Below are 24,664 nucleotides of genomic sequence, written 5' to 3'. Positions count from 1 at the left end.
ATGATCTGCTAAAATCTATCTGAATTCATTACCCCAGTTTTGGCCTGGAAAGTCCACCGCTATTTATTTTTTCTACTGAATTAACCTGTGGAGTTGGTTGCTAGAACATGTGGATGATATACTCCATCGTTCACTACGCAGTCTCTTAAAAGAGATTGAATCACATTATAATTCCCTCGGGGCCCCTTTCATTGTGTTGAAATAAGCCAAGTAGTATATCTACAGGATGCTATCGAAGAGGATTTTTATTTATTAGCTACCTTGTAAATATTATGAATGCAACATGCCCTGGTCCCTATACAATGAAACGTATCAGTCACTATGCGGCGTTGGGAATGACAGCCCTGTCTATTATAATGCAAATCAGCCTGATGCTCAAATACAATATGCGCTTTTGGAAATGCTGTTGTCTCTAGATAAGGTTTGACAGTGGTCCAGCAGGGAATTTGGCGTTAACCTCTGCCTATGGTGGTTTACAGCAGAGAAGTTGCATGTTAATCATCAAAATAAGAACTGGGTGAAGGATTTACATGCCCTTTGCCCATTCTCGGCAAAATACCACTGATTCCTAGAGCACTCCAAGTCCCACGTGGTACACGGCATAACAGATTTTGAATCATTCAGCATCATGACCCAGACCACAATCCCCTTGTGCTATGACACAGACCATGCAATTTGCCTGTGTTTTTGCATTAGCCTACACAAAGAATCGCTGATACCCTTAAACTTCTCAGAGTTGGCTTACAGGGACAAATCAGTTGAATCCAGGGACAAATCAGTTGAATTCACTGTCTCTCTGTACGGTAAGTTGACAAAGAAGCAAAGAAAAGAACAAACTTGAATTATTCCACCCGCTTTCACAGTGTGATCAATTTGTGCATTATGGAAACTCAGTTTTCTACTTGTCCTCTGTATGGACTAAAATTGATGCTCACTTCCCAGAGTTCGTATTCTGATGCAAGTACATGGAAACAGAGTTAATGGTGGGAAATAAAAAAGAAAACGAGAAGTCTACTTGGCATTTGCATATAATAACTGCAGTGCAATGTTTCTCTTCACCTACTTTCACCCTTTCAATTAACAATTTACATTCAAACCAAGCAAATAATGCCCAGAAGGAAGCTTTGCCAGCACGCTGGTAAGACGTAACTTGAAAACGCATCTGTCAATGGGAGGAATTTTACAAGCTAATGATGAAATGCGTATTATGATGTGGCTTACTTGAAAGCAATCAGTCAATTTGTAAATATTGCCATTAAATCAGTTTCTTGATTTGAATCATGTTAATCATAAACATGATTTGAGGAATGAAATAAACATGAATTCACTGCAGTATATCTTTACCCTATACTACACAAATGTGCCTACAGAAAATAAAATACCTACAGGTTTCTATGGGTTTTACTAGGTAGTTCTATCAATTGCTTTTTTTATGAAAAATAAATACTAAAACAATTAAACTGATAACAGGAAAGAGCCATATATTCTGTCTTGGTCATTTGCCGAGTTGTAGAGAGGAGTTATAGAAGGGAGCCAACCTTTTTAACAGGTTACCCTGAAATGATGGTAATCCAGCAGATCATTTCTAGCATGTAGCTGGTTTTGCTAGACATTTTGATTTTTCCTGTGCTCCAGGAGAGGACACTATAGAGCAGTGAAGTTCTTCTTTGGCCACTTACTACTCACAATAGACACCTGGATGATGGAGAGTGGAACAGAGAGGATGTCATTTTCTTTTGATAATGAAGGTGTTGACCCTCCCAGGAGCTCAATCTGCGTGGGGGGTTCTTCGCCCTCTTTGCTCAGTCATAACATGCAATATCATTGGGAAAGGTTGAGTAAAGTACCAATGGACCTACAAAATTCAGAACTGCTACAACTTATCCAGCGCCCTCAACTTCCCAAAATTTTAATGGAAGTGGGAGACCCCAGCTGCTTCCAAAGGGGAATCTTATAGGACCATGGCCAACTTCAGCTCTAGAGTAGAAGCAGATCATTTCTAGTATGTAGGTGGTTTTGCTAGACATTGTGATTTTTCCTGTGCTCCAGGAGAGGACACTGTAGAGCACTGAAGTTCTTCTTTGGCCACATACTACTCACAATAGACACCTGGATGATGGAGAGTGGAACAGAGAGGTAAACAACATTGCATGGACAACAATAGAGCCATTTCTATAACAAACCATATCCTGCAAGATGATAAATGTCCTCTCACCCACCTGTAAAACAACACAAAACAAAACAAAAAACCCTCACAAAACAGAGACTGAGAAGAGGAAATGGGGAAAATAATTAAGTACAATATGAAAATCAGTTCAGCTGGTAGCATAACCAGGGGTGGGCAAATGGGGCTCCAGCCCAGGGCATTGACGTAGAGGGGGCACCAAGTGCAGAGTGGTGGCCACCCTGCCATTATAAGAGTAAAAACTCCTTTTTATGCCTCTGAGCTCAGCCATTCTGAACTTTGCAGCTCAGACCCTTCTCTAGAAAATCTAAGCGAAATGCAGCCCTGGTGAGAGCAAGAATATTCTGCTGACTTTCAAGCGAAAAATGTCTTCAGTAGCAAAAGATCAAATCTCAGGAGCAGGCATCTCATTTTTATGCTAGTGATGAAAACCAAGGATCATAAAAAACCCCAAAACCTGGAGAGTAGAAATGCTGTGGCTATAAGCTAGGCTGTTTTGCAAAGATTTCTGAGGCATACAATTTTTTAAAAAACACAAGGAAAGAACAAAGTCATATTAACAAATCATTAATATTTGTTCTGTTGTCCTAATCATGGTTAACAAATCAAGTAACATACCCTGGTAATACTTAACAAGTGCTTCCAAGCACCATATAAACAAGTTCATTCTGTTCTATTATTAAACTATAAGTTCCATCAGTGTACCAGAAAAGGATGAAAATTACACCTGGCATAGATGAAAATGTACATGTATTGTTTTAATCTATTAATTGGCTGATAGACCCCATGACCTGCACAGCTGTCTCAAATCAACAGCACAAACCCAAGCATTTAATCCTGCATCTGGATTGCCAGAACAGCTGAAAGATATGAAAAAAAATCTACATCCAGCTGAACAGATCCCAACTGGTTACACAATGGAGGCTCAAGAGCAATCATCAGATGGCTGCAGCCATCAACTGTCATCTATGATTTAAATCAGTTGCTTATAATGACATAAGGGCATCACCTATTTGCAAACTTATTTCTGGTGATGCCTGGGAGCCCAGACCAGGATCTCAGCTGTGCCAAGTGTTGCCCAGGTTAAGCATGCAGGACACTGAGCATGCGTCACTTACTCCAAAGTAAGACATGCAATCGAATTCTGCTCGCACATGTGCACTCTCATCTGCAACACGCCAGCGCACGCTGAATCAATATAAGCCACACTTAGAAACAAAAAGAGATTCTTTCTGTCTAATACAAAGCCAAGGCAGGCAAGAATTAATGCACAATCCTGTTTCAACACTGTCACCAGCCAGAAGTGAACCATGCACTAAGTCCACAGAGGAAAGTACTAACACATGGTTAAATTAAATGTAGTACAGACGTGTTTGTCGTTATTCTCTGCTGAAGGTTATCCATCACTTTGAAGCCAGTGGATTTTCAGTTAGACGCAGGATAAAACAAATTAACAAATGAAGCCACCAGCTCAGACTGGATAGCAATGAGTCAGGGGAGCTTGTCTGCAGGCTATACAACACTGCTGTAGAGTAATGTGGACCTGATATATGAGACGCCTACACGCACCATTTCTTCCTATGTGAATGTACCACTCAGAGAAACCTAAGGGTAATGAACTTTATTGCCAGGATGTGTGCAAACTACTGAGTAGAACAGGATTATTTAAATGGAAAATATTTCAAAACCAAGTTCCTTATTCTCAATGTAATCGGCCGCAGAAATGTAGAAACACTTATAACTATCTTCCACCAAGCTCACTGTTCGTCTGCAGCGAAGAGTTGGACCCATTTCACTCACAAACACTACAAACTCTTGGCATGGAAAAAAAAAAAGGAGTCAAATGCTTCCATTCTTCCCAGGGTACCTTGCCTCAGGTCCAAGCAGGTATACAGGGGTGCAAATAGTACAACCCTGCATACCTGGGGTGCAAATAATAGCTTCACGTGGTGCAAATAATAGCTTCACCTGTTTTCCACTACAGCAGCTACCTCAAGAAATGGCCACTGAGGGCTGAAACTGAAGCCACACCACCACACAGAAGGCAACACATTAATTTCATGGCCTTTCCCATGAATGACCTCATTCAGAAGGAAAAATTACAATTTGCTGTCAACAGGACAACTACTCAGGGGACTACATAGGTACAGATAATTTGACAACCTTTTTCTTATTTCCTGGAGCCATCCACTGAATGAGAATGGAGCATTTAATGGGTAATTATTCCCATTTTTGATGCACTCTCTCTGTTTTCTAAATAATATGCATTTAGTGCTAGAGATGATTTAAAACAGCTCATCCAATCAAAACCCCTGGCAAAGAGGATGAAATTTAGCATGGCAATGGCAGTTTAAACTCCCAGATGGCTGCCCTGGAGGTGAGGCTTATACTATTATCAGAATATATTAAAAAAAGAGGAAAAAAAAATCCATGAGATAACGGCACGTATGGCAAATCCATTAAACGTGGGAGACAGACACAGCAAGCAAACAACAGTGTTTGGGGTTGGGGGAGGCAGTAATTAAATGAACCACTGGAAAATTTACCAACCACCCCATCAATTGGTTGTTTTCTCTCAAAGGAGCATTGTCTTCTTGGGGCCTGATCCTGCAATAATCTGTATATTTAAACACCACTCATCAGTAGACTACTGGAGTGCATGAGGTTAAGCACATACATCTTTCAGAGCAAAACAGTTGGAGACAGCCAACCTTAATGCTCACTGGTAAGCTTACATACTGAACCCTATGGATATGGATAGAGGCAGACCAAATAGAATAGGTAGATAAATCTAAATTCCCAGTGTAGCAACTCAGTGCATTTAAACCGTATTCATATACAAAATCCATCAGCAAGTCTGAGCTGGATCTTGATAGGAGCTTCTGTGTACTGTGGGAGGAGCTGCTGGCTGGCTATCCACTTGGGTGGAATCCTATTCAGCCAGTAGTTACCCCCCTGCCTTCCCCAGCTCTTTGAATTGGATAAGGCAATAGTCTTCACTTTCTGTCATACACAATTACATAATGCTGCTTTGCTGTTAAGCAGCCACTGTATTTACCCCTGCACCCAAGATGGCTAAATTCTGGAATAAGATTAGAGAGAGAGAGTGCAAGCTTTCCTGAATCCAAGTTCAACTCATCAGATGAGTCCAGCATTTGATGAAGTGAACTTGGGTTCACAAAAGCTTGTGATCTATATCAATATTGATAGAAATATATCTTATTTAGTTAGTCTATAAAGCTGCAGCTCCACCCTGCCTTCTGACTGGCTTTAGACTAACATGGCTAACTACCACTCTTTAAATTCTAGATCTATAATTTATACAGAAGCTTCTAATGCTGCTGTATGAATAAAAGTTGGGATAAGTTGGGGGGGGGGAGTGTATTGCACACACACAATTCCCATTGCATTTATATATTGCTACATTGCATTTATTTATTTATACACACACACACACACACACACACACACATGTACACACACATATTGTGTATAATAATATATAATACACTATATACTATAATATATATTAGTACATAAGTGCAGTGGGAATTGGTTTCTTCAATGGCAATCAATCAGCCTAGTTACATTGCAAGGAAAAGATGCAGAAGCAAAGGAAATGCAGGGTTATGGCAACTGTCCATATTAAGTATAATTCATATATAATTATAAACTTATTGGGATTTTTTGAACTATGCCTTGCTCCCAAATGACTAATTTTCAGAATAACCTCCCATATGGAATTTGTCTACAGATGCTTAAGTGGGTATTGAGCAGTATTACATGCATTTGCATTAATCAGTTGTGCAGTGGATAAGCAGGATTATTCTTAGTAAAATTTGAATGTCATGGACACCAACATGAGACTCAGGGTATGTCTACACTGTAGCCAAGGCGCAAGTACCGCGCATGTAGGCACAGCTGAACTAGACTTAAAAAAGGGACTTTGGATACTGACAGCTATGCAGTTCAGTAAAACCCACAGGCTCTGAGGCTAAGTACAGACAGTCAAAAAGCCTGAGACTGAATCAATTCAATCTTTGCAGCTTAGTCTGAGCTGCATAGACCGAATGGCCAAGCAAGTGAACAGATACTCACTTTTGATTCCAGAAATGCAGCCACGTGCCTGCAGTGAGCCTGGGCAGAAGACAAGGGTTCCTAGAACATGCCTCCCTGCTGGGCTGGAGCAAACAGATTAAATCTTGAGGGGATCTGGGACAGAAGTTCAATACACTGACTTAACCTAAATCAGTTAAGTCTGATACTACATCCATCCAGGTTTATCTTACAACGGTTACGGACATTTTGAAAGCAGGTTAAGTGCACTTATGAACCGGTTCCCCTGCACTTATACCGGTTCATATGTAATTTCTGTCCCAAGCCTTAATTTGCACTGACCTCTGTGCTGCAGTTCACACCTATCTGCAGTCACACCTTGGACTGAAGCATAGACATGGCCTATAATTCTACATACAGCTGGGCCTCAAATATACCCCCCCAAATGGTGAGGAACAGCATTTCCTGTGATTTCAAGATTTCCACATCTCTTCCTGCTGTGGGGCAGGGCAAAAGATTTTTTGAGGAGGTAAAAACTCTTGCCTGACAAGAATACATTTCCCCACCACACTGCTGACAGTCTCACCCAAATAACGAGGAAGCAAGGTGGCAATATTATTGATCGACTTTTATTACTGTAGACCCCAGTACAGGGGCAGGCAATTATTTTGGGCAGAGGGCCCCTTAATGAGTTTTGACAAGCCATCGAGGGCTGCATGACAGATAGCCCAGGGCAGATAAATATTAATTTTCAAAATTTGGGGGGGCTCCGCAGACCAGACAGAATGGCCTGGCGGGCTGCATCCAGCCCGTGGGCTGCATGTTGCCCACCCCTGCCCCAGTACAAATCAGAGCTCCATTGTACTACTCATTGCCAATACATTGAGAGAGAGTCCATACAATTTAAATCGAAGGGGCTCAAACCCATGGCCCCCAGTGCTTTGTCATCTAGCCCATGGGACTCCCCCATGATCCATAGGGAATCCTGCATGTCATAAATCTGGCATGCAAAGAGATGTGGGGCCCAACCTCAGTGCATGGGGCTGGGCAGAGGCAGTGAGGAGTCCTGGGGCCCAATCCTGGCGTGCAGAGCCCAGTGGAGATGGCACAGGATCCTGGGACCTCCATCCCAGCACATGGGGCCAACTGGAGGTGGCACGTGGTCCCAGGACCCCAGTCCTGCCACACAGGACTGGGTGGGAGCAGCACGGCCTGGATCTGGGTATCTGGACCCAACCCTGCAGCATGGGGTCTGATCTGGCCTGTGGACTAGCCCTGCATTTGGCCCACAGTGCCAAAAGGTTGAACACCACTGGTCTAAATAAATAACCAAGGGTGGGAGAGACGGAGGGATAAGGTGATTTGCCCAAGGTCACAGGAAAACCCAGACCTCCCAACTGCAGATCCAGGGCCCCATTCACTAGGCTACATCACTTACTGAGATGATTACGTTTATAAAAGCCTGCATGCTCATGGCTATGACTAATGGCACAATGTTTAGCTTAAAGTTATAGGGCAAGAAGGTCATATAAATGGTCAGGACAACCAGAACAACAGTAAAGACCTTGGTCCTTGCTCCTGTTAGGAAAAAGTCAGTATTATCATGGAGAAGCAACGTATTGCATCTACACTTGCTAGATATTGTATCACATCATTACAGGTGGCAAAAAGGAAAAGGCTGAAGGCCAGATATGCTACTCTTCATCTGTAATCCACACTGCACAGTCCCCCTCCTCAGTAAAAATGATAGCTTGCAAAGCACACATGCCAGATGGAGCTTTTATTAACTCAGGCCCAAGGGAGAGAAATAAAGTTAAGATTACTCTGTAGTTAAAAGTATAAATGAGATACAGGGAAGGTATGTAATCTTTCTGACACACATTCATCCTTCAATGGTAATTAAGTTCCAGTAAGAGGTATACCAGTTCTTAAAGTTACCTCTCTCCATTTTTACCTTAATCAAAACAGCAAGTTACTTATTTTTGGAATAAGGATCTACAATGTAGTAGGTTTGGAAGTATATCTTGTCAACAGAGAACTAGTTAGAAAATGGGATATAATCTGTCATTCCAATTTTTTATTTTTATTTTTCACAAAATTAAAAAAACCCCCAAACTTTGGTCTTACTCCAGGTCCTGTTAATTGCCAAACTTAAAGGGCTGCTTCTTTTAAAATGTACAAATTTGTATTGTTCTTGTTATTTAGACTTGCTTGAATATGATTGACGCACATATAGAAAATGGAAAATTCTCTCTCTCAAACTATAGTTTATTTTGATAGATGGATATCTATCAAAATCATCTCTAAAAATATTCCCGCCATTCTCTCAAGGAAGAAAACCTAACAAAGCCAGTGATGCTTACTCATCCTCTCTTGCTTTTTCTTTTTTAAGACAAGGAGCTCTAACTAGAGCTCTGCAAAGACGCAGGAATCTCAGCTTTCTTTAAAACAGCCAGGTTCCTTGCCTTTCTGATCACAAAAGAAAGTTAAAAAATTTGACCCAGTTATACCTTCGATTCAAACCCAGAATAGTCCATAAAAGGAACCCTCCATTTACGACCCCCTCCCTTCAACCCTAACTGCTCCTGATCTTTAAGACAATCTCAACTTCTTTTTTAAACGTTTAGGAATGACAGCTGCATTATCACAATGCAATTGTTCAGATCAACCCTTGAAGGTAAGACAAGCCTATTCTGTAGATAGGAAACTCACGAATTAAAAACAGAGGGTTCAAAAAGGACGGAGTATTCAACATCCCTGCTGCAGTCAATGAGGAGAGAGGGAGCTCAGGGATTCTTAAAAACAGACCCCAAAGCAAATCCACTCCAGACCGCACAGACTTAGCCTCAGAAAAAAAGCCTCATGAGTCCTGCCTTGCCCAGTGCCGTTCTAGTCTGTCTGCCTGCTGACACTTTATATTATCCCCCGTCTCATACCAACTACTTGAGTAAAATATTCTAAACTTGCAAGACTAAATATAACCCTTTGCTGCATCTGCTCCTTTGCATCTCCAGGTCCCTGCTGCGTCTTCAAACACAGAGCCCTAAAATAAAAGAGATCTTTTTCCCTCGCCCCAAAAGCAAAAAATCCATCACAGCCCCAGTAATTATTACACACGTTGAAAACAAAGCCCACCCCTCCCTCTGCCGCCCTGAACAACCTGCCAATTTGCTATTCATGTTTCCAGCCAGACATTCCCAGAAACATTTCACCCTATAAACCATCACCTTCTCAGCAGACAGCTGCTCTAATTCATTGGGATCAACTACTTTGAAGCACGTCTACATCAAACCCACCCACAGCAACAATATACCTAGCCTGCGTCTTAAACCCTGCTAGAGCAATCAGATAAGTGGAGCTTGAAGTACCAAGGTGCAAGCCAGTCCGGTCCGCCGAAGGGGGCTGGTCTTGCGTGAGGGTTTATATGTTACTCTGCTGGAATATGGCTCCCCTTGCTGTACAGAGGACCCTACTTTAGTTCCCATCAGGTGCTACTGTTTTCTGCTCCTCTGTAGAGGCCACTGCAGCATTTTAGCTCTGTAAGATTTACAGCAGTGGTCCTGAACTCACTGCATCTTACAACAGTGCTGCTCTATGGCCCACTGATTAGGGCATTAGCCTGGCATTTGATGACCCACATTCAAATCCCCATGTTGTCCGTCTTCCTGAGTGGCCTTGGGCAAGTTACTCTGTGCGTCTCAGTTCTCCATCTGTAACGCTGGAACGATAGCGCTGCCCTGCTTCACAGTCTGTCGCACACTATATGGAAGCTGTAGCATGCAACAGAAAAGGAACAGAAAAGCAATGATGTAGCAATTCACAGCTTCAGCATTTTCAGGCAGGGATGTTGGACTCCCAGCATGAAACCATAGTGGTGATTATGGAGATAATCTTGATGGAACGGCTACATTATATGGTAATTATGCAGATGCCTCTTCTAAAAGGAGAGACAGTTTTTAACTCCAAGTTCAGGCACAATATAGATCGATGTACCCACTTGTAAAGCAAGAAATAGTGTGTTGTGCACAGAACACACATGCACGCACACCAGTGCAAGGGTTAATAATAACAATTTCGCTGCCTTTTAAAATATCAGTATCAGCCTACAGAAACCACCAAAAGCGGTGCCAAGTTTCAGTGTTCACTAAAGAGACTGCCTCTGAAACATGCACTCGGTGGAACAAGGGAAGGTCATGCTGTCTTGAGAATGCTTTCCATTAGTGTCAGCAGAGCCCAGGTGAAGAAAGTCAAAACCCAGTTTGGGGAAAAAACTAGCAATAGCAAGATTTTCTGCAGTCACCTGGATCCATAAGAAACTCACAGAAAATATCTATAGCTTAAAAAGAAAAAAAAAAAACCTTCAAAAAGCCTTGATGTTCCCAACTGAGAATTTTACCTTAAAGAGAGGTTATTGGGTGAAAATATACTTTTGCCTCTTTGTACAATTCTAAGTGATGCTTTAACCAGTGACTTAACCCAGTACAGGTACAAAGCGATAAAGAGAAAGCCGTGGTAATGACAGAATTCAATTTACTTTGCAACTGCACAATTTCATTCCAAGTTTGGTTTTATGACAGACTGGCCACATTACATAACCATCATAAAGCACTCTGCATAATTTTGCCTTCCATATTTTTGTTGAAACAGCCCCCTGAACGCTTTGATTTTAAGAACCTTTCATGCCTTAAGTAGCCCTGTATGTGTAAAATGCACCCAAAGAACGCCTTCAAAATCATGGCTAAAACATGGGACATGTATTTCCTCTAGCAGGGATTAGAATAGGGATTGGAGAACAAGGGTAAGAAAGTGATGGCAAGGTAGTATCCAGCTGCACTTCAGTAGCAATGAAGCTGATGTGTTGATTTAAAGCCAAATGGTGCTATTGGATGTGCAGGAGGGACTCCCATCGCAGTTTTTACCATGTCAAGGGTGAAGTCTCAAAGGCCCTCTGTTAACTGAGCTCATCTTACCTAGTAAAACTCCAAAGCAACACAGGTCTCTGCATCCCAGAACAGGAGCAGATATCTATTCCTTCAGGCATTTTCGGAGCTAGGATGATTTCCTGCCAAATCCCCCAATTCTATTTCATAGCATTTCAGTCTACTCAATGAATCCGAATCCCCTCCCTTGTTCTGTTTGAGCACGCTACTCCATGCTCCTTCCCACCTGGCCCCAAGACCGCAGCTTCCTGAAAGAGATGATCCTAACTCGCCTTAGATCCTCATCCCACGCAACTCCAGACTTGGCTCCATGAGAGTGGTGAGGTACGGGCATGTGTCACAGGATAACGCCAGAAAAGGAGGAAAGCCAAGCCCAACTTGACCATGGAGAAAAGAAATCTTGCAAGTCTCATATCCTCAGGTGTGGAATCCCCGAGACATCCCGAGTTATTCCTTTTGATCATAAAAAGGACCATTAGGAATTATAGACCTGATGCTCCAACTGGCACTAATGTAAGTAGCTTTTAGTCATGTAAACTACCTCATCGGTCTAAATTGGGACTTCGCACTATGAACTCTCATTGGCTTCAACAGCCTGTGTGTGGCAAGCAAGCAAGGCAGGATTTTCCCGGTTGATTTCCATACAGCAGACACATGAATTAGGTAGGCGGCCTTGGACCAGCATCTGCCTCAGGTTTTTGAGAGGAGACAAAATGAGGTGGTAGAAGGTGCAAATCCCAAAAGATCAAGAATAATGTCTATAGATTTCCAAGCAGGAACTCATCTCTAGTCAACTATATATATTCAAAGGAGACAATGAACAGGGGAACCATCTATTTACCTTCACTATCCTGAATAAGAACAAGAAGAGGTACACATATACCCATGTCTCCTTCAATGCAAGGTAATCAATAAATATTCAGGGTCAATCTGAAAGCCTGTCATTTTTCCTCCATCATATAGGGAAGCAGCAGGTGGATAGAAAGACGTAATGGACTGCACAAGGAGCTTTTGCAGTTTGGGTTAATGTTTCATTAACTGTAGAGTTATATCTATATAATCTCACATGTTTGCCTAAGATAATGTTGGCTTTAATGTTTGTGAAGCAGCATGGATCTGAGTGAAGCACTGGAAATGTCTAAAAAAAGATGAAGGGCAAAATTTTCAAAGGCATGTAAGGGTACAGACAAAGGAACAAATTCCAGTAAGTGAAACAAGAGTCACTTACTACAGAGCACCCGATATATAGTAACAGCCCATGTGCCTGTGCCAGCTGCAAAGTAAAAACTGAGCCAGAGTAACCTACCTCCAAATGCAACATGGCTAAGGTATTGTGGTTTAGCTTCTATTTCCTTTGTGCCTGCCTGAAGTGAATTAGGGACTTCAATCACAAATGGCTTTCAAGGAGACTTAGTTTCATAGTATGAAGGGTTGAAAGGGACCTGAGCAAATCATTAAGTCCAACCCCCTGCCCTGGGCAGGAATAAATACTGGGGTCAAACTAACCTGGCTAGGTGATTATCTAGCCTCCTTTTGAAGACCCCCAGGGTAGGAGCAAGCACCACTTCCCTTGGAAGTTGGTTCCAGATCCTAGTCGCCCTGACTGTGAAGTAGTGCCTCCTGATGTCTAGCCTGAACCTACTTTCAGTCAACTTATGGCCGCTATTCCTTGTTACTCCTGGTAGTGCCCAGGGGATCAGGGATTCTCCCGTTCTCCGCAGGTCCACCGGTAAGTTTATAGACGGCCACCAGATCCCCTCTCAGCCTTCTCTTGTGGAGGCTGAACAGGTTCAGGTCCTGTAGCCTCTCTTCGTAGGACCTGCCCTGCTGCCCCCTGATCATGCAGGTGGCCCTCCTCTGGTCCCTCTCTATGCTGTCCACATCCCTCCTGAAGTGCGGCGCCCAGAACTGGACACAGTACTCCAACTGTGGCCTGACCAATGTCGCATAGAGGGGGAGGATCACCTCCTTGGACCTGCTTGTGATGCATCTGTGGATGCATGACAAGGTGCAGTTAGCCTTACTGACCGTGTCCTCACATTGGTGGCCCATGTTCATCTTGGAGTCTATAATGACTCCAAGATCCTTTTCTGCCTCTGTGCTGGCAAGAACAGAGTTCCCCATCCTGTAGGTATGCTGCTGGTTCTTCCTCCCCAGATGCAGCACCCTGCACTTGTCAGTATTGAATCCCATCCTGTTCTCATCCGCCCACCCTGTAACCTGTCCAGATCTAGTTGTAGCCTGTCCCTCCCTTCTCCCCACATCTTAGTGTCGTCCGTGAATTTGAACAAGGTGCTTTTCATCAAGCCTATAGTCCTCAATGTTTACCACCCAATCATGGGTTGAATCCCACCATGTCTGGGCCTCTGTTAGCTAGCAGGAGGGCAAGTTCCTCCTGCTTGTTCCCCATACTACGAGCATTAGTGTAGAGGCATTTAAGGCCTCCTATGCGTACATGCACCACCCCCTTGATCCTAGGACTATGTACCACCCCCTCAATCCTAGGATTTACCAGGCTAAATGCATAGTCCACCTTTGAGAAAGGGATGCAGATGTTTTTGAAATAGTTACCCCTAATCCAGCGAATGTACTGAACAGAGGGTTCAAGACCACACAATCTACAAGTATCACATTTTTTTAAAACATAAAACTGAAAATTCCCGTTTGCACTGCAACAAATCAAGCACTTCCCCCACCCCCCATCCCTCCAACCTAGTCAGGAAGAAAAAGAATTAGATACCCAGTCAACCAAGGAACTCCTTGGATCCTTTGGGAACTCAGATGCATCATTTCCAGTGTTATTTCTCACAATCTTCATTTCCTTCACTTCACCATGGTAAGTTATTAGCACAACACCTGCCTTTACTTGCCATCAGTTCCCTTCCCATTGGCACTTACTCATAGGCCACGACCCTGTGCCAGCTCACAAATCAATTTGCACTTCATGAAATGAAAAAAATGTCCTTATTTAAATAGAAGCGAGGTGTCTCCATCTTCCCCTTTCTGCATGATGATAAATAGAACATTGCAAATGCTCCAGAGTTGGAGCCAGGAAGCAGGCCGAGCAGATGGAAAGCAACTGTCAGGTTTTGGGGTTGTTTATCATTTAAATTGTAAAATGTCAACATTGTCAGTTATCATTGGGCTTCAGAGTTCACACACCAGTGGGGCGAATTACAATATCCTGCCCACCCATAGAGATATTGTTCCTAACCCCAGTCTCAAGAGATGGTGCTGCTTCACTTCTAACTTCCCTTGGTTTCCTTTGCCAGAGGATGGTAAAAACTTTTTACGCAAACGTTGAAATTCTACAGCAAATGATGGTGTCATCATGGTATAGCATCAAATGCCAGCTCTGTTTGATCCGTGGCAAGTCAATATGGTTCACCATGTGCTCGCTCTGAAAGCCTCGGCAACACAATACATGCCGTTAAGGAGGTTAAAATCCATTATGGCTATGGACTTTCCATACTAAAATGTTTGGTATTCCCAGTAAGAGGACTTCCTGCAGTTGTACCTGACCCTGAGGTTTTGGTGGGGAGGGGAAAAGGGCAGGCAGGGGCTTCTGGCAAGAGTGCAAAGACTGCGCTGTTGGATCAAATTTTTAAATGACTCTTCACCTGTTTTTTCCAGTAACTTACATGATGGTGGGAGTTTGTTAGCCTCTATTTAATTAGTGCAAAGCCACACAATTGCTGAGGCAGTAGGCTCTGTTACAAATCAATATGTTAGAAAAAAAAACAGGCTGGCTTTCCTTGCCTAATGACTTATTTAGTCTAAAGAACATTTACAACAATAGTACATCAAAATCTCATGACAGAATAGGTCTGCTCCTAAGCACAGAGCTCTAGGACACTTTTCCTAGCATCCACCCCATATAACTACCAATGGCAAAAGATGTCCATGTCAAAAATAATAAATAAATCACTCCTTTTGGTGCCGGTTGGGCAAATACTGTACTAATCCAGCTCTAGCGGTGAAACAACGTAAATCACAGTCAGAGTGAATGGACGACGAGCAGCAATCTATTTTAAATCCGTTCTAAAATAAGCAATTTCTGTCAAGGCATAAAATGTTACTGCTTATGGCTGAAACCCCATAGCTCCCTCTCTCAGATGAAAGGAAAAACCATTCCAGCTGAAGCACCGAACTTCGCAGCCCCGGCAAATATCTGAATCTGAGAACAGCATCTATCGGAACTTTTTCAGATAGTCGAATCGAGGATAATGATCCATTCTGGCTGCTTTAGTGTATCCCAGGAACAGCCATGAAGGGCAATTTGTATTCAGTTGTACAGCTGAAAGCTGCTTGTAGCAGAGGATTCAGTTTTGGATATACGCATTGAAAGAATTTGCTGTAAGCAATGGGCATCTCAATTATTATTGGAAAATCAAGTCCTGTTTGTCTTACCCACTTAAATGGTCTAGCAGTTAAGAAGACTGCTCAAGACACGAAAGCAAGGAGTTGGCCCTCAGTTTGCTGACTTTGCCTGATTTTATCCAGTACTCATTTCTCTTACTCACCACTAATTCCACAGCATTATTCCCTACAACTGAAAATATTGGCAGTGCCGCCGAGATGGAGGTGAGACCATTCAGTTCCAGTTCTGCTTCTAAACTTGTGGCAGCAATCCAATGGATAGACGTGAGCTATGTCTATGCCTTTAGGAATGGACCTGAGCACTTAGCTGCAAGTGGCACTAAATCTGATTTTAAATTTCATTCATTGGAAACAAAAATACTAGTCCATTTCCCTCTCCACGCTGATTTCCCTTCTGCAAACTTTCAGTGGAAGTCTCCACCTATCAGCGAGCACAGGCAACTCCTGAGCTGGAAATACATAAGCAATATTTGTTCAGCAAGTTTCAGCGACTGAACTTTTGTAAAAGGGCTACAAATAATACTCTTTGATTCAACCCCTTGGCATTTAAGACCCTGCGAGGTTAAAGCCAATCCACATATTATTTTAAAGATGAAACTCTCTTTTTCCAATGGGCGGTGAATAATAGTTTGTCAAATAGTTTTGTTACTCAGAGCAAGGGAGATGGGATTTCCCCTTGTCTGTGTCATTGGGAGCCTGCCCTTGAGTTTAGGCCCAGGAAGCCTCAAGGACAACATGAAAGACCCCAATCGGGCAACAGTTCCTTGGGTTGGTAAGCCCTCACTCTGTAGTGGGGCTTCTCCTGCAAATGGACACCAACCAAGAGCAGCCGGAGCTACTTTGTATTTGTGGAGAGAGGGACAAATGACTAGAAGAGGGTAGCAGAACGAGGAAGGATGATACACTGATTAGGAAGCTACCCTATGACAGGAGCGCCCTTCAAGTTCCTGGCCAACCTCATAACTCCTGTGGGATCTTGGATAAAACCCTAAAGAATTTGAAGCACAAAGCAGCTATCCATGAAGTGGAGAAAAGAGCAGTTCTGTTCCCCAAAGGCATGTTGTGAGCATAACTGCATGAGAGAAAATGATATGCTCACAGACTACTGTAGTGCAGTGGAGGCGGCACAGAATGCTTAAATCAGGGATGGGCAAAATACGGCCCACGGGCTAGAGCTGCCCTGCCAACTGATTGAATCCAGCCTGTGGGGGGCTCCTGCCAATTATTTGGATCCAGTCCACGGCTGCGCCACGGCACTCCGCACAGAGCTGAGCCCCACCTGGGGCAACCTGCACCATGCTCTAGCCAGCATCCGCTGGCCCCAGTCCAAGCCAGCATGCACAGCTCCCGGTGGGGCTGCAGTCACCCAGGTGCTGCTTAGCTCCCCTCACCTCCAGCTGCTGCTCCTGCTGCACAGCTCTGGGCAGGAAGGAAACTTTAGCCAAGCAGCTCCTGCCCCACAACACGGGGCTCCGGCTCCAGCTCACACCTGCTTTCCACCCACTCCACCCGCCTGGTCTCACCTGCCCATCCCACTTCCGAACACCACTCCCCACCTACCTGTGGCCCCATCCCACTTAGTGAGTTTTGGTGAGTTGTTGCGCTGTGTGTGGTGGGGGGGCAGGTTCTGACATGGCCTGCCACAACTCATCAAAACTTCCTCTATAGCCCCTGGGCTCAAATAATTGCTCACCCCTGGCTTAGCTAGATGGAACATGGGAAGAAAATGTTCAACCCCCTGCTCAGACCAGGACCAACCCCAACTAGACCATCTCAGCCAAAGCTTTGTCTAGCCGGGTCTTGAAAACCTCCAAGGATGGAGATTCCACCACCTCTCTGGTAACCTGTTGTCGTGTTTTACTACCCTTCTAGTGAGAAAACTCTTCCTAATATCTAACCTAAACTTCCCTTGCTGTCATATGCAAACTTGCTGAGGGTGCACTCTATGCCATCTTCCAGGTCATTGATGAAGACATTGAACAAAACCAGCCCCAGGACCGGCCTCTGAGGCACCCCACTTGATACCAGCTAAAGACTAGACATCAAGCTATTATTACCCTCTGAGCCCGATGCTCCAGCCAGTTTTCTATCCATCTTCCAGTCCATTCATCTAGCCCATGCTTCTTTATCTTGCCTGCGAGAATGCTGTGGGAGACCGTATCAAAAGCCTTGCTAAAATCTTCCTCTTGCTACTGACATACTTGTAGAAACCCTGCTGGTTACCCTTCACATCCCTTGCAAGTTGCGCTTTGACCTTCCTGACTTTGTCCTTGTATGCCTGAACAATGCTCTTATACTCCTCCCTAGTTATTTAAGTTTCAACTTCTTATATGCTTCCTTCTTGTCATTTAGTTTACTGAAGAGTTCCCCGCTAAGCCAACCTAGTCTTCTACCATACTTGCTAGTCTACCTGCGCATCAGCAGTTTGCTCCTGCACACTCAATAAGGCTTCCTTAAAGTCCAGCCAGTTCTCCTGGACTCCTCTCCTCTGAAGACTGGCTTCCCAGGGGATCCTGCCCATGAATTCCCTGAGCAAGTCGAAGTCTGCTTTTCTGAAGTCCAGGTTCCTTACTCTGCTGCTCTCCACTCTTCCTTTCCTCAGGATCCTGAACTTAGTCGTCTCATGGTCACTGCTGCCCAAGTTGCCATCATCTACTACGTTCCCTACCACTTCATTCGTGTTTGTGAGCAGCAGGTCAAGAAGACCATGCCTCTAGTTGACCGCTCCAGCACTTGCACCAGGAAGTTGTCCCCAACAGTCCAAACACTTCCTGGATTTGCTTGCCCACTGCTGTATTGCCCTCCTGGCAGATGTCAGGGTGATTGAAGTCCTCCATGAGAACCAGGGCTTTTGATCAGGAAACTTCCACTAGCTGTCTGAAGACAGCCTCATCCACCACTTCCTCCTGGTCTGGTGGTCTATAGCAGACCCCCACCACAACATCACCCTTGTTGCTCTTTTCTCTAACCTTAACCCAGCGACTTTCAACAGGCCATACTCCAGTTTCATATACTGGAGCTCTGAGCATTCATACGACTCTTACATAAAGTGCAACTCCTCCTCCTCTTCTCCCCTGAGTGTCCTTCCTGAACACTTTGTGCCCATCCATGACAGTGCTGCAGTCATGTGAGCTCCCACCAAGTCTCTGTTATTCTGATCACGTCATTGTTTCATGACTGTGTGAGGACTTCCAAATCTTCCTGCTCATTTCCCAGGCTCCGTGCATTTGTGTACAGGCAACTGAGTTATCTAGTTGATTGACCTGATTTCTCAGGAAGTATGAAAACACCTCACCTGATGTCCCTTCCTGCTTGCTCTTCCTCCAAGTCTCCCGCTTCCCCACTTACCTCAGGGCTTTGGTCTCCATCCTCTGGTGAATCCAGTTTAAAGCCTCCCCTTACTAGGTTATCAAGCCTGTCTGCAAAGATGCTCTTCCCTCTCTTCGTCAGATGGATCCCATTTCTTCCCAGCAATTATTCTTCTTGGAACAACATCCTATGGTCAAAGAAGCCAAAGCCTTACTGGAGACACCACCTGCGCAGCCAGGTAGATCTCTGCAGGATTCACCTGTCCCTGCTCAGGTCCTTTTCCTTGACCGGAAGGATTGAAGAGAACAGAAACCCGAGCCCCAGACCCCTTCACCCTTGCACCCAGAGCCCTGTATTCACTTTTGATCCACTCAGGGTCTCCCCTGGCAGTATCATTGGTGCCCACATGGATGAGCAGCGCGGGGTAGTATCAGAGGGCCAATGAGTCTTGGTAATCCCTCCAAGACATCTTGGATCTGGGCTATGGGCAAGCAGCACATTTCCCGAGACAACAGGTCAGATCAGCAGATGGCTCCCTTCATCCCCCACAGAAGGGAGTCTCCAACCACCACCACCCGTCCCTTTTTTGGTGGCAGTCATCTCGATCCTTCCCACCCTGGTGAGACCAGGCCTGTCCTCCAGCAATGGGACATGCTCCTCCCTCTCTGCTGCTAGGGCTGCACATCTGTTCTCCAGACAAACTGCTGCAGGTGGAGAGGAAGATTTCTGCTTGCTGCCAGAGGTCACAAGCTTCCAGCTTCCACCCTCCTGGGAGTCCACGAAACTCTCCACTTTCAAGGACTAAATATAAGTAGGAAACTGAAAATGAATAACTATACTGTACCACAAGAGAGGTTTTGGTAAATTAAACAGCTGGGGGTAGGGAATTCTGTAGTGATTTATGCTTGCACTATCCCAGACTGCAGGGAAGTTTGTAACAAGCAAAGTATGTGACCCAGGAAACTTTAATAAAAAGTCTTGAACAAGGAAAATATTGTGCATAGATTACATTGCATTCCTGAGCCCTGATCCTACCATCCTGCCATGCATAGATAAAAATCATTGAGCCCAATTTCTGTATTGATGCTTGTATGCTAATACTAATCTACCAGAAACCTATTCAGGACATTATATTTATATTAATGATTTCAGTTAGACTCTCTCAGAAGGTAAGTACCTTTTCTCTATTGGCACCAAAAACTGTCCTTAATTTCAAAGACATTTTCACCCTGCTCTGCTCACCCAATAAACTGCTAATGAGACATCTGGCCTGCTAAAAAGTATAGTGGGATCAGTCATGGTCTTAGTCCACAGAAGCACCCATCGGAGGATAACTTACGACTGCATGAGCAGATTCACTCCTGCTCCTTCTGGATTTGACAGTAAGGAGGTACCTTACATATAAAATTTGATAGCAGATTGTGCTGTTGAAACATGTAATGTTAATTCTAGCAAGCACAAAAAACTACCATAATTCCAGAGTAGACCAAACCAGTGTGCCTTACTCAAGCAAGTTCTGGTTTTGCAACACCACAATAGAGCATGATCGTCCCTGAATTCATTAAAAGTAGGATAACAATGGGATTTGAGATACCCATTTAAAAAGGGGGGGGGGGAGGAGAACGATTCAATTGCATGAAATTCTGCCTTCACTAGAAGAAATACTAGCAGCCAAACTTACTAGTGCATTAATCATTTGAATATATTACAGAAAAAAAAGTCATCAAGCTGACCAACTCAGCTCCAGGTCCTATAAACTATTCTCCAAATGCTGCAAGTGGGGAATAACTGTTGATAAAAATGTAACTGAAAGTAAACAGGAATAATAAGAAAGATATTACTTTTTAAAGATATAATATTTTGGAGTCACATTTTGGAGAGAACATTATAAATGTTTGTAGCACAGATCCATGCGCAGAAAAAAGAAAATAAGTATTCATCCCTAGACAATTTATTAGGAAAAGCCATGAAAAATTGGAACCACCAAGTTACTTTTCGAACTAGGATTTGGAGACTGTTTTTTTTAAATATGGAAGAAAAGAAGGACAAGAAGGAAATAAAAAAAATCATTTCAAAGGCCTTGTCTGAAGATAGTTTTCTGATTATTACTGTAACCAAGTATGTCAACAGCATTATGCTATGAGTTTTTAAATAGCTTAAAGAATCAATGCCATCTAATTATCTTTCCTTTACAATTCACTGAACAACCACCATATTTCTTCTTGATACATGTAAATCCAATATAGTCGCAGTTTAATAGAATTAAAAGAGAGATGAGCTCGAGTCTCCAATTAATATAAAAAGAGGTAGCCTACAGCCCAGCACATTGTATTGGGGGCTGGGACTTGGGGATGCAAGGGTTCTTACTTGTAGCTTTGTAACAATGCACAAGAGCAAATCAACATTATTGCACCCAAATTTAACAGGCAAAGCGAGGCACAGAACGTCAGTGATTTGTATGTGCTCAAGACCTTAAGAGTGGCAGCCTCTACTACAGTTTGAATCCTGATGCCTACCCTCTTGTACCTACTAGATGTCACTCTCTCTAAAAACATTGCCGTTCACTGCCTGAGGGCAATTCTGCAGGGTTAAGGGGGAAACAAAAATGGAGAAAAGATGGAGTGGAGCATCTTCCACTCTGATCCAAACCTCGTTTCACACACGTGGATCCTAGAGTGTTCATTTTTCTTTGCCTTCAAGCCAAAAGCACTAAACATTTAAATTGCCAGTGGAAAAAAAAAAACAACTCAGCCATGCCTCCATATAGAAAATAATAATCACAGTACAATCATGCAACACAAGGGACTGTCGAAAAATCTCATACTTTATTTCATTTCCTACTGTCCTTCCTGAATTTTCTTTTTAAATGTAAGGATGCTATTTCTTAAAAAAAAAAAAAAAAGAAAAAAGAAAAATCCTATTAATGCTGATGTGCCCATGCTCTAAGGCAGAAGTATTATTAATTCTTGTTCAAATACTGCCTGCTATGGGAAGGCATACTAAAAAAACCCTACAGTACTTCTGTAAAATGGCCAAGTGATGTTATGCCACACTAAAAACCCCCAAGAGAAACTACTGACAAGATGCTGATAATACTAAAAGGCATGGGAAGCACAGCTCGACTTAACACAGGGCCAGAATGTGTCTTGACAGAAGAAGGAACAACAGTCTCAAGTTGCAGGAAGGAAAGTTTAGGTTAGATATTAGGACGAATTTTCTCATTAGAAGGGTAGTAAAACACTGGACCAGGTTACCCAGAGAGGTGGTGGACTCTCCATCCCTGTTGGTTTTTTAAGACCCAGCTAGACAAAGCCTTGGCTAGGATGATCTAGTTGGGGATGGTCCTGCTTTGAGCAGGGGGTTGGACTAGATGTGACCTCCTGAGGTCCCTTCCAACCCTCATTTTCTACGATTCTATAATAAGCCTGAGATTTTACTGTATTACATCACAAACAATTTACATTTACATTTTGACCTGAATTTACAAGCTACAGAATATGCTCAAATGCAATCCCATTCCGTTATCAGCACAGGCAGTACACCAAAGTCTCCTACCCAGATTTTGTATGTGTGTATCGTCAACGTTTTTAGCTGGTCTAAGCTGGCACCATCTGAAGGTCTGGTACTAGCTATTTTCACAGCGATTTTCTCAGCTTAATGAGGAAGGTCTCCTGCCCTCCTACCGCATGTTTTCATGCAATGGCTTGGCATGTTTCACAACAGAACAGCAGATGAAAACAATGATTTCCACAATGACAACACCAAAACATTTATTTAAATGTAAATTTGCAGCAACAGTTTAAAAAAAAATCTCAGAATATAGCTAAATACCACGCGTGTCCCACTGTTTTTGACACAAGCATCCGTAAACACGCATTAACTTCACCTTCTATGGGGGTTTTACATTTCTGTGGCTCCACACGTTATTCAGTCTCAAGTAACATCAACTGACAGGTCTGCACCTTGATCCAATTCCATGGTGCTGCCATTTATTTCCTCCGGTGTTAGGAAGCTCACAATCAGACCCCAATTCTTCTTGCAGCATCAAAGCTTTTTACAAAAAATGAAACTGCCGAAAGGTTTGGAATAGAGACGCGGCAGAATATTCAACGAAAAGTCAAATCTAACCAATGACCTGGTTTGAGAGATTAACATTTATACATTGTTCCTCATAGTTTCTGACTGTTTTCAATCATTCATCGTTTCAGCTCAAACGTAGAAAATGCTGCTTTGGGTGTTAAGACCTGATGGATTTGTTTTCCATCTAAATTAGGGATTCAAATTTAAATCCATTATGAATTGATTGAGAAGATCAAGTCCTGAGAACCTACCTCATTCCAAATTGGCACTGAAATTATTTGGACACCATGTGTAAATAAGGAAAGCATGACTTGGTACAAAAGAGCTACATGACATGTTTTGTTGGGAGACTCAAGAGGGATGGGGTGTAAAACCAGTTTTTAAAAGTCATTAAAAGAATCATGACATTAGACGAGACTTATCTAAGCATGAAAGACTTGCGCTACTAGAAGAAACCTCAGTGGACACCATACTTCCTGCTAGATTGGGCTCCATATTAATCTTCTTTATTTTTTAATAGCAACTGGTGTGGAACAAGGACCAAACAGATGTCAGGCTCTCTCCTCAGTGAAGAGTGCAGCAACAAAATAAAAAATGGCATCGCCAAATTGTATGGGTCACAAGTCGTTGCTTTCTAATTGCAAAGTCTATGCAAGAATTACATGGCACCCTGCCAAAGCCAGTGAATTGCTTACCTGGATCATTTGGACTAGATTAAAAAACAAGAGCATAAAATATTTATAATCCAAGGAGTCAGAGGAAATTGAAGGAAAAGGGGCTATAAAAGTCTCTGGTCTCCTTGTAACAATCAAACATCAGGGACACTGTGCAGATATTCTGTATTCATGTTACGCTATGGAAGGAAAAAAAATCAACTTTTTTCAGTACCCCATCTGAACAACATCAACAGCCTGAGATGTCCTTCTTGTTCTTCCGTTGATATCTAGTGTCCAAAGGATCAAAGCCCCTTTCTCTGGAGCCAAAAACTGCCCAGCACGGAGTTCTGGCCATGTAATCCGCCGCAGTGAAAGTCTTAGATCCTCCGCTCTCGTCATAGTTTTGGACCAGCTCCTGAAAACGGTCGTAATCAATCCACGTGTACCATTCCCCATGGATCTTGAACTGGAAGAGAAAAAGGACATCTGTCTTGTTATCCTGGAGAGCTATGAAGAGTACCCAAAAAATCATATCTACGTGTTAAGACAACCATCAACCCCAGGTACAATTTTTAAACTGGTCAGCAAATTACAACATTTCTTACTCCCTATATGCTGCATCTGTGCGGGGGGGAAAGAAACCAGATATTGGCTGAATGCAAAAAGTTGCAGGCAGTGTCCTAGTCACCAGAAATGGGAACTCGCTTTTTCTGATTCACATCTTAAGGCTTGACAGCGCACACAGAAGTGGGACAACCACTTTTCTTAAAGCTCTAGTCCAAGGGAGGACAGTGTACACCAACGGCAGGCTGGAATGACCCAGCTCAGGTCAAAGGCAGCCAGAGCTAGGATCGGGCTGCTGCCACTTCTCCCTGCCATCCAGCCACAGCACAACATGGGTGAAGTCACCCAGCACCAAACATCACCAAAGCCCCTGCTCTGCAGGCCAAATCCAAAGGCTTTGCAGCAGAAGCAGCACAAGGATTTTTAATGCCCTCGGCAAGTGAAAATTTGCCTCCCTCCCTTGTAACATACCTGGGACCTGGTGAGGGTGGGCA

General features: G+C 43.4%; 1 protein-coding gene across 2 annotated transcripts in view; it reads right to left on the bottom strand.

Moving 5' to 3' along the window:
- Nucleotides 1–22,614: 22,614 nt before the first annotated feature.
- LOC102576049 (S-adenosyl-L-methionine-dependent tRNA 4-demethylwyosine synthase TYW1) overlaps nt 22,615–24,664 on the bottom strand; it is a 137,413-nt gene continuing 135,363 nt past the window's right edge. For both annotated transcript variants that reach the window (XM_059717103.1, XM_019493454.2), the window contains exon 16: nt 22,615–24,072. In XM_059717103.1, coding sequence (XP_059573086.1) covers nt 23,854–24,072 — 219 coding nt within the window. In that variant the 3' untranslated portion in view covers nt 22,615–23,853. The remainder of the gene's footprint in view (nt 24,073–24,664) is intronic.

The sequence above is a fragment of the Alligator mississippiensis genome, chromosome 14 (genome assembly GCF_030867095.1).
Source record: "Alligator mississippiensis isolate rAllMis1 chromosome 14, rAllMis1, whole genome shotgun sequence".
NCBI lineage: Eukaryota > Metazoa > Chordata > Crocodylia > Alligatoridae > Alligator > Alligator mississippiensis.
The sequence above is the reverse complement of the archived record's forward strand: the minus strand, read 5'-3'. Positions and strand labels throughout refer to the sequence as shown.